This window comes from Hemitrygon akajei, chromosome 7 (genome assembly GCF_048418815.1).
Source record: "Hemitrygon akajei chromosome 7, sHemAka1.3, whole genome shotgun sequence".
NCBI lineage: Eukaryota > Metazoa > Chordata > Chondrichthyes > Myliobatiformes > Dasyatidae > Hemitrygon > Hemitrygon akajei.
In genome coordinates this window covers 135,818,100-135,835,073 of record NC_133130.1, presented here as the reverse complement: position 1 = coordinate 135,835,073, position 16,974 = coordinate 135,818,100, and the positions used below count along the sequence as shown (strand labels likewise).

At 44.8% G+C, this 16,974-nt stretch overlaps 1 protein-coding gene across 1 annotated transcript; it reads right to left on the bottom strand.

Annotated features, from left to right (window-relative positions):
- Nucleotides 1-1,868: 1,868 nt before the first annotated feature.
- LOC140730953 (glutamine synthetase-like) lies at nt 1,869-13,757 on the bottom strand. Its single transcript, XM_073052055.1, has 6 exons — nt 13,485-13,757; nt 13,236-13,397; nt 12,996-13,142; nt 6,235-6,362; nt 5,945-6,144; nt 1,869-2,566 (listed from the first exon to the last, which is right to left on the bottom strand). The coding sequence occupies exons 1-6, from the start codon at nt 13,648-13,650 to the stop codon at nt 2,269-2,271; spliced, it is 1,101 nt and encodes a 366-aa protein (XP_072908156.1). The 5' UTR covers nt 13,651-13,757; the 3' UTR covers nt 1,869-2,268.
- Between the last annotated feature and the right edge of the window lie 3,217 nt (nt 13,758-16,974).

Here is a 16,974-nt window from a genome sequence, read left to right as displayed (position 1 = left end):
CACCAATATCCTCAACTTCTGCAAGAACCCCCAAGACCACATCTGTAGCATTTGTCAAGTCCTTCAGTGTCTCCTCAAAAACCAACTGTACTTGTTAGAAAAATGCCTGTTCCACACTCCAGTCATTTCCTTCCTGAGTTACGTCCCTACATAACCACAGACCCGGAGAGAGTGTTCACTGTCATTGAATGGCCCTGACTGCACTCCCTCAGCTAAAGCACTTCCTGGGCTTCTCCAACTTCTACTGCCGTTTCATCAGGAACTACAGCCAAATCTCAGCTTCTCTCACCTCCCTCACCAAGGCACCTACCCCATGGATAGCCTGGTCTGCTGCCATGGACCATGCTTTCGAGGAGCTTGGGGGACTCTTCACCACTGCCTCCATTCTCCACAATCTGAACTCCTCCAGACCTTTTGTGGTAGTGGTGGATGCATCTGACTTGGATGCAAGGGCCATCCTCCCCCAGCGAGGACTGGATGGAAGACACACCCTTCTGCCTTCTTCTCATGCAAGTTCAACTCTACACAGCACCGTTATGCAGTAGGAGACATGGAGCTAGTCACCATTAAACGAGCCGTGGAGAAAGGAACCATTGGCTGATGGGAACACCATGCTTTCCTAGATCTGGACCTACCACCAGAACCTCATATCTATTCAGCAGACCCGCCAACTCAAGCTTGCTGGGCCCTCTTCTTGGAACAACTCAGCTTCACCATCACCTACCGACCTGGCTCCAAGAACTCTAAGGAGGCACCTCCCATTCTCCAACCAGCTAACAGGAGTAAGCTGACACTCATCTCCTAATCATCACCTGCAGCCTATTTAAACCCAGCTCTTGTCCTCAATCCTTGTTTACCCATTGAACCAGCCAGCCTCAACCAGTTGATCCTAACTGTATACATATCACTGATGATCTTAACCGGACTGTACACATTGGCTTTGTGACAAAAAAAAACACACAACAGCATCTCTTCCACCTCAGGCGACTGAAGAAGTTTGGCATGGGCCCCCAATTCGTCAAGACCTTCTACAGGGGCACCATTGAGAGCATCCTGACTGGCTGTATCACCATCTGGTATGGGACCTGCACCAACTTTAAATGCTGGGCATTGCAGAGAGTGGTACTGACAGCCCAGCACATCTGTGAATGTGAACTTCCTTCAACTGAGGATAATTACAGCAGCAGGTGCAGAAAGACGGTTTGGAAGATCATCAGGGACACCAGTCACCCCAAACATAAATTGCTTCAGTTGCTTCCGTCTGGCAAGTGATACCGCAGTATTAAAGCCAAAACCAAAGGGCTACGCGACAGCTTCTTTCTACAAGCAACTAGACTTTTAAGTTCACGTCTGTGCATTGCAACGGAGTCATAGCGCAATGGTTTTTACTTCCTCCTGTTGTGGGGTGGATGTAAAATTTTAATAAATACCAACCCCTTTCACCTCACTTCTTTCTCCTGTCCTACCCACTGCATCTGCTCATTACCCTCACATTCCTCCCACTGCTTCCATCTGCCCTCTCCTCCTCCCTTATTTGATTCTGTTCCACCTTCTCTCTTACCAGATTCTACCATCTGCTGCCCATTGTTGCTTCCACCTATTACCTCTCAGCCTCTGTTGCTATTTCCACCCTTCCCCTGTCCATTTGCCCAACTTTCCACCTACTTCTTGCCAGTTTTTGCTGCACCCCTCCCCCTTTACCAACTATCTCCCCTCTACTTTTCCAGGTGAAGGGTCTTGACCCGAAACGTTGACTGTTTATTTCCCCCCTCCAGATGCTGCCTGACCCATTGATTTCTTTCAGCAGCTTGTATTGTTCCTGAAGTTGCAAAAACCTTCCCTTTAAAAAGGGTTAGTTTACACATAAACACCTCTCCAGGATGTTTTATTAAAATAACTGTATTAGAATGAACTACTTTGAAGTTGCCCACAGCACTGATTCAAACTTCAGTATCAAATGTAGAAAAGCAAAGTGCATTCCAAGAACTATAACATGAGAAGTCTCTCCAAATTATTGTCAAAGTTACACCAAGGAGCTACCAATTTAGTTCTCCTTTCAACTTACACTCTGATACCAAATTTAAAGATTAGAACATATTAATGAATAATTGAGATTGCTAAGAGAACAATAATAATGATTTACATCCTTGAACATTTCTAAAAAGAGATACAAAAAAACCTTTAGTGATAGATTACAAAGTATTGCTCCGCCCCGTGGTATCAAGGACTTTAGAACTTTAAAGCCCATTGCTTAGTGCAAAACTTCAGTTAGTTTTCAGTTTCATTTAAGACACATGTCCTGACTAAGGCATCAGTAACAGCATAAGGGTCACAATTTGCAGATGGTCTTCTGTCTTCAAAGTATCCACATTGATCTTGTCCGACCTGTCGTGGGATTCTGATGCTGGCCCCACGGTTTGCTATTCCAGCCGAGAAGTCATGGATACTTGATGTTTCATGTAGACCAGTTAGTCTCCTGGAATTATCCTTTCCCTCAGATGGATCATACCTGCGAATGTGGTGTTGGTGCCTCTTACTCAACTTTTCAATTGCTTCTTCAATGTACCTAAACATTTAAAGGGTTAAAGGTGAGTCACTTTAATCTTTCAACCTTGGATCTACATCAGAATGAGTCAAATGTCATGGGCTAAATCAAAAGCAGTGACATATCAGCATACAGGAGGGAAAATGAAAATCTGGCTCGAGTGGTGCCACATCAACAATAACCTCTCACTCAATGTCAGCAAGACCAAGGAGCTGATTATTGACTTCAGGAGGAGGAAACCAGAGATCCTTGAGCCAGTCCTCGTCGGGGGATCAAAGATGGAGAAGGTCAACAACTTTAAAATTTTCAGTGTTATCATTTCAGAGATCTGTACAGTGCCTAGTACATACGTGCACATGAAGAAAGCATGACAGTGCCTCTACTTCCTTTGATGTCTGTGAAGATTCAGCATTATATCTAAAACTTCTATAGATGTGTAGTGGAGGGTATATTGACTGGTTGCGTCATGAACTGGTATGGAAACACCAATGCCCTAAAATGGAAAATCCTACAAAAAGTAATGGATACAACCCAGTCCATCTTGGGTAGAGCTCTCCGCACCACTGGGTACATCTACATGAAGCATCCATAATTTGAAAAGCTAATTGACAGCAGACACACCCCTTCAAATGGTGGACTGTGATCAGCTGGACTTTACGCATTCTCTCTCCACTTGTTCTGTCCCTTTCCTTGGCTGCTGTACTAAACTGATCCAAATCAGCATCCATCATCGGTGACCTCCACCATCCAGGTCATGCTCTTTTCTCACTGCTGCCATTGAGAAGGTGGTTCAGGATCCTCAGGACCCACACCTAGGTTCAGGAACAGTTATTACCCCTCAACCATCAGGTCTTAACCGGGGGGATAACTTCAGTCGCTCCATTACTGAACTGCCCCCACAACCTATGGACTCACTCAATAGTTATTGCTTGCTTATCTATTTATGTATGTACACAGTTTGTGGTCTGTTGCACATTGGTTATTTGTCCATCCTGTTGGGTGCAGTTTCAATGATTCTATTATGTTTCTTGGATTTACTGAATATGCCCAAAAGAAAATAAATCTCATGGCTGTATTTAGTGACATATATGTACTTAGAAAATGAATTTACTTTGAACCCTGAGAAACAGAGGCGTATGTGCTATTGACCTTTCCATGATGTACAAGATGAAATAATGCTCAGTTGACATTCATAATTTGAAAAGCTAATTGACAGCAGACCCACCCCTTCCAATGGTGGACTTTGATCAGCTGGTCCCTTAAGCATTCTGTCTCCACCTGTACTATCTCCTTCCTTGGCAGCTGTACAAAACTGATCCAAACTGCCTTGCAACCTTGGTGCCATATTTGATTCATCTTTCTATTCTGAAGCTGCAGCTGAACTTTCAGACTTGTCTGTTCCAAAACACTGTTGCCCAACCTCCTTAGTTCTCCATTCCAATTCTTTCTGTCATCTACTGCCACTCATTGATGTAACAAAAAAATTCTTCCTTTCAGTTTCCAATTCCTTCATGACCACATCCCCATATCACTTTAAACTTCCTAGAAGATCGGTGGGCTGGGGGAAATTATACTCTTCCAGCTCTGGGTGACCGAGTTCCCACCATTCCACCAAGGCCAGCTAAGACTTCAGGTGCCACGGCCCTAACCTTTGCAATCCCTTCCACACACCTCCCCACATCTTTCTTTAGGACTCTTCAAGTAAGTGGAAATAGGCTGAAAATCATCCCTGAAAATTTAATAGGAACACAATGTTAGAAGGTGCAATTCTTTTCCAGTTTAATTCAGAATCCATGTATCAGTCTGGTCGATCCATGCTGTACTCCCTGCATGGAAAACTCAATTCTCAAGGTTCTTCAGGTGTGGCCCTTCTTTGGCTCTGCATACAGCAGCACAACTTCTATCATTTGGATATAAACATCAATGTTCTGAGAGATTAAAACAAAAACTGTTCAGGGCAATCGAAATTTTGCTACAACTGCACAAAGGGAAACCAACTGAACAGCTTGGATTCAGTTCTGGACCTGGCAACAGATATAATTTTTGGATCCTTTTGTTTTGTGTTGCCTGGGTGTTGACCCTCTCACCAACAGAAATTCTCTTTCTCCATCATGATTTAGAAACAGAGAAACATAGAAAACCTACAGCACAATACAGGCCCTTCGGCCCACATTGCTGTGCCGAACATGTATCTACTTTAGAAAGTACCTAGGGTTACCCATAGCCCTCTATTTTTCTAAGATCCATGTACCTATCCAAGAGTCTCTTAAAAGACCCTATTGTATCTACCTCTACCACTGTCGCTGGCAGCTCATTCCACCCACTCAACACTCTCTGCGTAAAAAACTTGCCCCTGACATCTCCTCTGTACCTATTTCCAAGCACCTTAAAACTATGGCCTCCCGTGTTAGCCATTTCAGCCCTGGGAAAAAGCCTCTGACTATCCACATGATCAATACCTCTCATCATCTTATACACCTCTATCAGGTCACCTCTCAACCTCCGTCGCTCCAAGGAGAAAAGGCTAAGTTCACTCAACCTATTCTCATAAGGCATGCTCCCCAATCCAGGCAACATCCTTGTAAATCTCCTCTGCATCCTTTCTATGGTTTCCACATCCTTCCTGTAGTGAGGTGACCAAAACTGAGCACAGTACTCCAAGTGGGGTCTAACCAGGGTCCTATACAGCTGCAACAATACTTCTCGGCTCCTAAACTCAATCCCACGATTGATGAAGGCCAATGTACCATATGCTTTCTTAACCACAGAATCACCCTGCGCAATGGCTTTGAGTGTCCTATGGACTTGGACCCCAAGATCCCTCTGATCCTCCACACTGCCAAGAGTCTTACCATTAATACTATATTCTGCCATCATATTTGACCTACCAAAATGAACCACCTCACACTTATCCGGGTTGAACTCCATCTGCCAATTCTCAGCCAGTTTTGCATCCAATCAATGTCCTGCTGTAACCTCTGACAGCCCTCCATGACATCCACAACCTTTGTGTCATCAGCAAATTCACTAACCCATCCCTCCACTTCCTCATCCAGGTCATTTATAAAAATCATGAAGAGAAGGGATTTAAATATCTCTATGAGATTCCCTCACAACCTCCTCAGTTCCACAGCCCTCAAATCTACCTGGGTAACTAAAATCCCTCATCCCTAGATACACTTTAGTAAGCCTCTTCTGCACCCTCTCTAAAGGGTATGGTACAGATACTCACATTATACCCAGATGGAGTATTGTGTTGCGCTACTGCTTTTAAGGTTCATCATGACTTTCTCTACTGTCAATATTTCTAAGAGACAGTATATGCCAATGAGCAAAGCAACCCCATCCTTCACCTGGGCAGCAGCAGACACAAAAGTTAAAGAATTAAGATCATCTCACTTGAGTCCCCCTGGTTTTCTCATAGCCTCGGTGCTGAAGTTGGCATGGCATCCAGCTCCATTCCAATTTCCAGTTACTGGCTTCGGGTCGAATGTGGCCACAATCCCAAAGTCTTCACAAATGCGATGAAGGATGTACCTGGCCATCCATAAGTGATCTCCCATTTCAATCCCTTCACAGGGCCCCACCTGAAATTCCCACTAGAAGGAAGGAGAAACAAATTCATTGTTCAATCAGACTCCCAGAGTAATATAAAAGGGGCTTTGTGTAACCCACGAGTATCTTTTTACCTGTGATGGCATGACTTCAGCATTGGTTCCTGAGATCTTCACTCCAGCATAGAAGCATGCTTTATAGTGAGCTTCCACTATATCTCTGCCATAGACCTTATCTGCTCCAACACCGCAATAGTATGGTCCTATAGATGAGACAAAATGATTTGTACGATGTAAACTATTAGTGTGAGCTTCTACTAGATCTCAACCATTGACTTTATCTGCTCCAACAATGCAACAGTAGTGTTAAAAGGGGCAAAGTGACTTGGACAATGTAAACAATTAGTGTGGGAATTATAACAACTCTAATTATGTTGTTTTAGAAATGGTCAATACATGTTCCTGCCCTTCCACTTTCAGATTTATATTAGCAAACAGCTATTCCTGTATGTAAACTCAACCTCCCAGGCAAATTGTACATCACTTACCCATTTTAAAGGAAAATTGCCAACAGTAAAATTGAGTTAACTAGCAGTTTAATATATTATAACTGCCAAGTTTCTGATTGCCTGTTCAAATACAAACCATAGCTACACTCAGGAGGTTCTAGAGATGGGGTGGACGGGTGTGGGGGGTGGCAGGGTTTTTCTCTCTCTTGGTACTGGACCACTAATAAAGCAACTTTCTAAACACCGTGGTCAGAGCAATACAAAAAGTCCCAACCAGTTCTCACAGGCACATCATCAAAGAAAAATTGGTATTGAAGTTACACCAGGAGGCACAAGGCAAGTGATTAATAGCTTGGATAAGGTGCGTTAAAGATGCAATTAAAAAGAGGACAAGGTTGGAAGGAAGGAACTCACAGGTGAGCACATTGCCCGCTTGGACATGGTTATGAGGACAGGAAAGGGCAAATCTATTGCAATTTTAAATTTCGCATTACTAATCGTTACTTAGCTAGGATGGTTAACAGGCTGATGGGAAAGGGGTGGAGTTGAGATTTGGAAATTGGGCAACAGTTTTCAATGGCTACAGGTTCACAGGAATCTGACAAAGGATTGTCGATATAGTTGAGCCTGACAATGACAAAGGGATGGGCAGGATCCTGTGTGACAGGGATGGACTCACCCAGTGCTGTTAGCAGGACTACCTAAAGATAAGGAGAAAAGGAGAAGGAAATGACCCAACACTGGGTGACCATGATCTAATGCATCACGCCAACCATTCACAATTATCTTTACATAATTTCATGTAGCTGTTGGGAAAAAAAATCCAACTAACAATAACGTTGGGTGTGGTGCACTTTCGGCAGCAAACTGCAAATGAATAAGCAGCTTTTAGACAACCAAACAAATTATCCTATTTAGTCTTTCCACGAATATCAGGCAATAACTGTGAGATTAAAGAATGGGATATTCGGAATATAACTGTAAATTGTGGACATCCATGATTTACAGCTGACACTGAATGCATGGGGCAATCAGGTGACCAAGAAGTCTAGAGAGCTCACCAAGTGAACTTTTTTTAAAAATCAAAGAAAACCCTGCAGATGCTGGAAACCTGAAATAAATAATTTCAGTGGGAAGAGCAGTAGAGCTTACGGTGGTGAGATTTGTAGCACCTCGTTCATCAGAACCACGGGCAACATTTCCAGGGTCTCTCCTTGCCCAGTGACACAGAAGCTGTCCAAAACTATCTGATGACCTGCAACACACCTGGGTCTCCAAGTGCTGAGAGCACAGAGTTGTGGTGTGCAGAAAGTAGCCCTTCAACCCATCGCGTCCATGCCAACCTTTTTGTCTAAATACACTAATCCCATTGGTCTGTATTAGAGATGTATTGTTCTATGTCTTGTCTATTTTTGTGTCTAACTAAAATGTGCCATAAACATTGTGGATGTAACGGACTGCACCACCTCCTCTGGCAGTGAGTCCCTCTGTCAGAGCAATACAACATGGATACAGGCCCTTTGGCCGAATCTGTCCATGCCAACCACAGCGCCCACCCTGCCAATCCCAATTTTCTGCGTTCAGCTAATGTTCCTTGAAGCCCTGCCCATCCATGTTACCTGTCCAAGTGCTTCTCAAAAGATACTCTTGTATCTGCCTCAACTACTTATTCTGGCAGCTCATTCCATTACCACCCTCCGCATGAAAGAAATGCCCCCTCAGATTCCTTTAAATCTTTCCTTCTCACCCCAAAAGGTCTGGATTTCCCTACCTTGGGAAAAGAATTTATGGAAGTCTTCCCTCATTGTCAACAGTTTTGGCCCCCCCCCCACCCCCCGTATCTCAGAAAGGATGCGTTGTCATTGGAGAGAGCCCAGAGGTGGTTCATGAGGATGATTCCAGGGATGAAGGAGTTAACATATAAGGAGCGTTCGGCAGCTTTGGGCCTGTACTCACTGGAATTTAGAATGTCGGGGGGGGGGGGGGTTTATCTCACTGAAACCTATTGAATGTTGGAAGGGATTAGATAGGGTAGATGTGGGGAAGATGTTTCCTCTGGTGGGGGTATCCAGAACTAGAGGGCACAGACTCAAAATTGCGGGTGACATTTTAGAGCAAAGGTAAGGAGGGATTTTTTTTTAGTTAGTAAGCAGTAAATGTGTGGAATGCCCTGCCAAGTCCGTGGGTATATTTAAGGCAGAAGTTGATCGTTTCCTGATCGGTCAGGGCATCAAGGAATATGGCAAGAAGGCAGGTGTATGGGGTTGAGAGGGATCCAGGATCAGCCATGATGGAAGGGCAGAGCAGACTCGATGGGCTGAATGGCCAAATTCTACTCTTATGTCTTATGGTCCCATGCTGCAAGGAAAGAGTGCCTAGTTTGGCCAACCCCTCCCTATAACTGAGCCCCTCTATTCCTGGCATCATCTTTGTAAATCTTTTGGGCACTCTTTTTCCTATAACAGGGTGACCAAAACCGTACACAGTACTCCAAGTGTGGCCACACTACTGAATTATATGACCTTTCTAACTCACATACTTAATGCCACGGCCGATGAAGGCCAGCATTCTAAATTCCACCTCCCTGTCAACCTGTGATGCTGCTTTCAGTAAATTATGCATTGTACTCCTAGATCCCCCTGTTCCCTTACACTTCCCAGTGCCCGACCACCCAAAGTACAACTCCTACACTGGATCACCAAACTTCTGACTTGCCAAACAGCGCCACCTCAGAATTCTCTACATCGAAATCCATTTGCCACTCCTCAACCCACTTCCCTAACTGATCAAGATCCTACAATGATCTTATCACTATAAACAACATCTGCAAACCTACTGATCCAACCATGCAACTTTGCATTGATAACATTTACACCAATAACAATGATCGCAAACACATGGCCTCCATTCCAGGAAACAACTTTCAACCACCACCTCCTGCTTCCGTGTCAATTTTGAATTCACCTATTTAGCTCGCTCTGGATTTCAAGGAAGCTAACCTTACAGACCAGCACTTGTAGAAGGCTTTATGAACAACAAAATAGACAACATCCACTACCCAAACCTCATCTACCTTTTGTCTGCCACTTCAAAAACTAATGTCAAATCTCTGATATTCTGTGCCCCAACCTGTGGGCAAGATGCCATATCCCTTCCCCACCAGCCTTATCAAGCTGCGTTGCCCTTTTCCAGGAGCTATGCACCTGGATAGAGGGATTCTGGCATTCAGCAACATTCCTACCATTTACTGTAAATATCCTACCCCCATTTACCTTTCCAAAATGTACCACCTCACAGCTGACAGGATTAAGTTCCAGCTGCCGACAGCCACCCACTTTCTCAGAACATAGACAGTACATCACAGATTTTCACATCAGATCATCAACAGTACACCAGACGTGCAGCATCTGTCCGCCCTGTTGGGTGCGATCTTTTATCGATTCTCTTATGGTTCTTGGATTTAATGGGTATGCCCTCAAGAAAATGAATCTCGGGGGTGTATCATAGTGTTTCGATAATAAATTTACTTTGAACATTGCAGGCACAAAATTGCATTAAACTTTTAATCTACTCCAATGTCAATCTAACCCTTCCTTCCCTCAGAGTACAGTAATCTATATTCTGCTGTAACCTTAGAGAATCTTCCTTACTCTCCATAATATTGCATCATTGACAAGCTTACTAATTAAACTTCCTACAGGAATATCCACGTCATTAACATTTATCAAAAATAAATCGTGTGGATAGTCAGAGGCTTTTTCCCAGGGCTGAAATGGTTGCCACAAGAGGACACAGGTTTAAGGTGCTGGGGAGTAGGTACAGAGGAGATGTCAGGGGTAATTTTTTTACTCAGAGAATGGTGAGTGCGTGGAATGGGCTGTCGATGACAGTGGTGGAGGCGGATATGATAGGGTCTTTAAAGAGGCTTTTAGATAGGTACATGGAGCTTAGAAAAATAGAGGGCTATGGGTAACCCCAGTAATTTCTAAGGTAGGGACATGTTTGGCACAACTTTGTGGGCTGAAGGGCTTGTATTGTGCTGTAGATTTTCTATGTTTCTAATAAAGGTATCAGCACTGACCCTGGAACATGACAGGTCACAGATCACTTAACAGGATAGTAACCTCCCACCATTGCTGTCACCAAGCTGGCTTTCAATCCAATTAGTCTGTTTGTCTTAACGTTCAGGACCAACCTTGTCCAAAGAACCAGAATCTGGTTTATTATCATTGTTTTATGCCGTATAATGTGAAATTTGTTATTTTGTGGCAGCAGTACAGTGCAAGACATAAAACTACTATACATTACAAAACAAATAGTGCAAAGCAATGATGAGGAAATGTTCAAAAATCTAATGGCAGAGGGGAGCCTTGCTAAAGTGCACGTCTACCACCCCACCTTCAACAAACAGGGCTCAGTAGATCTTTAATTGTACAAATGCAATTCTCTTCCAAACTACAGACTGTATCATGTCAGACTCACTCAAAGTTCAATTTTAGACCACAAGACTATAAGATATTGGAGCAGAATTAGGCCATTTGGCCCATTCAATCATGGCTGATCTAATTTTCTCTCTCACCCCCAATCTCCTGCCTTCTCCCCTATCCTTTCGTGCCCTGACAAATCAAGAATCTATCAACATCTGCCTTCGATATACCTAACAAATTGGCCTCCACAGCTGCCTGTGGCGAAGGATTCCACAGTTTCACCACTCTCTGGCTAAAGATATTCCTCATCTCTGTTCTAAAAGGACGTCACTCTATCCTGAGGCTGTGTCCTCTGGTCGTAGATGCCCCCACCATAGGAAACATCCTCTCCACATCCACTTTATCTAGGCCTTTCAACATTCGTTAAGTTTCAGTAAGGTTACCCCTCATTTTTCTGAATTCCAGTAAGTAGAGGCCATAGGCGTCAAACGTTCCTCATATGACAAACCTTTCAATCCCGGAATCATTTTCGTGAACCTCCTTTGAACCCTCTCTAATGTCAACACATACCTTGATCGATAAGAAACCCCAAAACTGCTCACAATATTCCAAGTGAGGCCTCGCCAGTGCCTTATAAAGCCTCAGTATTATATACTTGCTTTTATATTCTAGTCCTCTTGAAACAAATGCTAACATCATATTTGCCTTCCTCAGACCCAACCAGCAAATCAACCTTTAGGGAATTCTGTATGAGGACTCCCAAGTCCTTTTGCACTTCTCCATTAGGAAAATAGTCTATACTTTTATTTCTTCTACCCAAGTGCATGACCCACTTCCCAACACTGTATTCCATCTGCCACTTATTTGCCAATTCTCCTAATCTAATTCCTTCTGTAGCCTCTCTGCTTCTTCCAAACTACCTGACCCTCCACCTGTCTTCTATTCATCCACAAACTTAGCCACAAAGCCATCAATTCCATCATCTAAATCACTGTCATATGACACAAAAAGAATCGGTTCCAACACTACTAGTCACCAACAGCCAACCAGAAGAGGCTCCCCACTCTTTGCCTCCTGCCAATGCTCTATCCATGCTAGTATCTTTCCTGTAATACCATGGGCTCTTATCTTGTTAAGCAGCTTCATGTGTAGCACCTTGTCAAAGGCCTTCTGAAAATCCAAGTACACAGCATCCACCAATTCTCCTTTGTCTACCCTGTTATTACTTCAAAGAATTCCAACAGATTTCTCAGGCAAGATTTTCCCTTGAGGCAACAATGTGACTACAGCCTATTTTATTACGGGCCTCCAAATACCCTGAAACCATATCCTTTAACAATTGGCTCCAACAGCTTCCCAACCACTGAGACCAGGCTAACTGGCCTATAATTCCTTTCTTCTGCCTCTCTCCCATCTTAAAGGGTGGAGTGACATTTGAAATTCTCCAGTCCTTCAGAACCATGCCAAAGTCAATCAATTCTTGAAAGATTCTTGAATTCTTGAACTCGTGCCTCCACGATCTCTTCAGCTGCCTCTTTCAGAACCCCGAGGTCCATACCATCTGGTCCAAGTGACTTATCTACCTTCAGACCTTTCAGTTTCACAAACATTTTCTCTCTAGTAATAAATATAGAGAACCTGAGATGAAAGAATCCTTGAAAGGGAGTCTGTAGGTTGTTTGAACATTTAAGTGATTTGGCAAGTGAAGTTATTCCCTTTGTTCAAAATCCTGATTAAATGTTCAGACAGATTGGTGAGTATTTGGAATTGGATTATTGTTGTCACATGTACCAAAATACAGGGAAAAGCTCGTCCTGTATATTGTTCATGAAGATCATTGAGGAAGAACAAGGTAAACCAGTAAGAGAATGCAGTATAAAATTGAAGGCACAATACAGGTAGAAAATAAGGTGCAAGATTGACAATATTTTCTGAAGAGAATCATCTTTCAAACACTGACCTTGCGGGGCGGGGAACCCGTTCTTCGGCCACCCGTACGGATTTCCATCGATGCCTAGTAGGGTGTACTCCTGCTCCAAGCCGAACCAGGGGTGATCTTCCTTCGCCCGCTCCATCGACTCATTGCACGCGTGCCTCTGGTTGCTTTCTGGAACACAGCCGATGGTCCAAATTGAAATGCCACGCACGGTTCACCGGGGGGGAGAGGAGGTGGGGGTGGCGGAACCGGAACGGGACTTACCTGCCGGTATGCGGTTATACTTCAGCACTTCGCAGAGAATCAGTTTGTTGGGATCCAGGGTGAAGGGATCTCGGAAGATGCGGACCGGAATCAGAAACATGTCGCTGTTGGAGCCCTCCGACTGGTAGGTGCTGGAGCCATCGAAGTTCCACTCCGGAATGTCTGATAGGGAGGCGAAGACACAACAAGTGGGTTGGCGTCCCGTGGGAAGGGCGGCACGGCTCGGCCCGGGCTCGGGTTATACTGTACCTTCCAGAGTTGTGGGCTCGCACCCCAGGGTCCTGGTCTTGGAGCGCAGTCCCTCCCCGGTCCCGTCGATCCAGACGTAGGTGACCTGCACCTGGCTGCCCTGGGGCAGCCCCAGGTAGTGCTCCCGCACCGCCTTGTTCAGCCGCGAACTCACCGCCACTGACATCCTGTGCTCACACGGTCGGGCAGGGAGCGCCGAGAAACGCGGAACGATGCCGGGATCTTCCCGCTCACACGATGGAGGGCTGGCAAGGAACCGCGACTTTAAACCGGTGGGTGGGTGACGTGCCACAGGGTGCGTCACCCTACCGGCAGCAGGGCACACCCCCGGGGCGGGACGGGGAGGGCTCGGCGGTGCTGAAGACGAGAAGGTGGGGAGGGAGGAACAGGGAGAAAAGAAGGGGGCGGGATAGTCGGGAAGGGAAGGCAGGAGTAAGGGAGACTGATGGCCTGCAGGTAGGAAGAGGGTGGAAGGCGTGAGAGGAAGAGGCAGGAAAAAAAGGATGGCCAGCGAGGATAGGGGAGGGTCTACGCCCTCCTGTTCACTCCATTCCACCATTTAATCAGATTACGGTTTCTAACCGCAACTTCCATTCTGCATCATCAACTTCTGGTGGTGACCACTCCCTCATGGAGAATTAATTTATATCTGCTGTAAAAAAAAATTACCAAGAGTCTACAACAACACAAACAAAGCGCTGAAGGAGCTGGGTAGGTCAGGCAGGACCGGTGGAGGGCCTCTGTGAAAATGTCAACAGTTCATTTCCCTCCGTAGATACTCCCTGACATGCTGAGTTCCAACAGCATTTGTGCTTTGTTGCTGAAGAATTCCAGCATCTGCAATCTGTCATGTTTATTTTCAGAATCTCTTAGTGCTGCCCTGTGAGAGCAAGACTAACCCACCAAGCACCAAAGTCTTGCTCGGGCTGCGTCGATCAGCCTCGCCTACAGCAGGAGGAACCTATTCTTGAAATGTCAGTAATTGTGCAATTTTTCGCTCAAAGTGCTCCTTGTACATATGTTAATATGCAAAAATAACGTATATGGCCAGCCGGTAATTTTTGCTAGAAGACTTGAATGCAAGATGATACTTGCCTTACTGACGCACTGCTGTCAAGAAAAATACTTCTCCCCCAAAGTCACAAAAACAAAGGAGCTGGTTGTGGACTACAGGAGGAATGGAGACAGGCTCACCCCAATTGACATCAATGGATCTGGGGTTGCGAGGGTGAAGAGCTGAAGTTCTTGGGCATACACATCACCGCGGATCTCACATGGTCTGTACATACCGGCTGTGTGGTGAAAAAAGCACAACAGCGCCTCTTTCACCTTAGACGCTTGAAGAAGTTTGGTCTGGACCCCCAAATCCTAAGAACTTTCTACAGGGGCACAATTGAGAGCATCCTGACTGGCTGCATCACTGCCTGGTATGCCCTCAATCGCAAGACTCTGCAGAGAGTGGTGCAGACAGCCAAGTGCATCTGTGGATGTGAACTTCCCAATATTCAAGACATTTGCAGTGACAGATACGTAAAAAGGGCCCAAAGGATCATTGGGGACCCAAATCGCACGAACCACAAACTGTTCCAGCTGCTACCATCTGGGAAATGGTACTGCAGCGTTAAAGCCTGGACCAACAGGCTCTGGGACAACTTCTCCCACCAGGCCATCAGACTGATTAACTCACATTGACACAATTGTATTTCGAAGCTATATTGACTGTCCTGTTGTATATCTTACTGTTTATTACAAATTACTGTAATTTGCACATTGCATATTCAGATGGAGAGATTTTTACTCCTGATGGTCGGGCTCTCACGACCGGACTATGTAACAGTTTCTTCCCCCAAGCTATCAGACTCCCCAATACCCAGAGCCTGGACTGACACCTTACTGCCCCGTTGTCCTGTTTATTATTTATTGTAATGCCTGCACTGTCTTGTGCACTTTATGCAGTCCTGGGTAGGTCTGTAGTCTAGTTTTTTTTCTGTGTTGCTTTATTACATAGTTCAGTCTAGTATTTGTGCTGTGTCATGTAACACCATGGTCCTGAAAAGACGTTGTCTCATTTTTATTATGTACTGTACCAGCAGTTATGGTCGAAATGACAATAAAAAAAGTGACTTGACTATGTGAAGGATGTAAGAAATAAAGTCAATTCAATTCAATTCAATTCTACACAACATTGTTGACACCACACCTGAGTTCACCGCAGATGCTGGAAATCTGGGGCAACACGCATAAAATGAAAGGTCAGCCGTTCATTTCCCTCCATGGATGCTGCCTGAGCTCGTAATTCCCTCCTGCATTTTGAGTACCTAAAGTAAACAACTCTTAAGTAAAATAAGGATTCTTGTCAGAAGTCACGGTGCAATGACATGACTAGAAAAAGGGATGATATCTGAAGAGTTGATATAGGGAGCCAGGGAAGAAGCTGAAAAGCAGGACCTCAAGGGTAGTAATCTCTGGATCTTTGCCTGTGCCACACACCAGTGGGGTTAAAAAAAGGATGATATTCCAGATGAATGTGTGGCTGAAGAATTGGTGCAGGGGGCAAGATGTGTGCTTAGCACACTGCTCTACTCTCTCTATACCCATGACTGTGCTACAACACCACTCCACCATTTGGTATATCTCACTTCTGTATGCCCTCTCATCTCCATCTGAGATTCTACCAACAATGGTTGTATCATCACCAAATTTATAGATGGTATTTGAGCTACCTAACCACACAGTCATGGGTATAGAGAGAGAGTAGAGCAGTATGCTAAGCACACATCTCTGAGGTGCACCAGTGTTGATTGTCAGTGAGGAAGAGATATTATCACCAATCTGCACAGATTGTGGTCTTCCTGTTAGGAAGTTGAGGATCCAATTGCAGAGAGAGGTATGGAGACCCAGGTTCTGTAACTTATCAATCAGGATTGTGGGAATGATGATGTTAAATGCTGAGCTTTAGTCGATGAACAGTATCCTGATATAAGTGTTTGTATTGTCCAGGTAGTCTAAGGCCGAGTGAAGAGCCATTGAGATTGCATCTGCCATTGACCTATTGTCGTGAGAGGCAAATTGCAATGGGTCCAGGTCCTTGCTGAGGCAGGAGTTCAGTCTACTCATGACCAACCTCTCAAAGCATTTCATGACTGTAGATGTAAGCATTACTGGGCAATAGTCATCAAGGCAGCTTACGTTATTCTTCTTAGGCACTGGTATAATCGTTGCCTTTTTGAAGCAAGTGGGAACTTCCGCCCATAGCAGTGAGAAGTTGAAAATGTGCTTGAATACTCCCGCCAGTTTGTTGCCGCAAGTTTTCAGAGCCTTGCCACATATTCCATCGGGGTTTCTGCCTTGCAAGGGTTTACCCTCTTTAAAGACAGCCTAACATTGGCCTCCAAGTCTGAGATCACTGGGTCACCAGGTGCAGCAGGGATCTTCACAGCTGCAGTTATATTCTCCCTTTCAAAATGGGCATAGAGGGCATTGAGTTCCT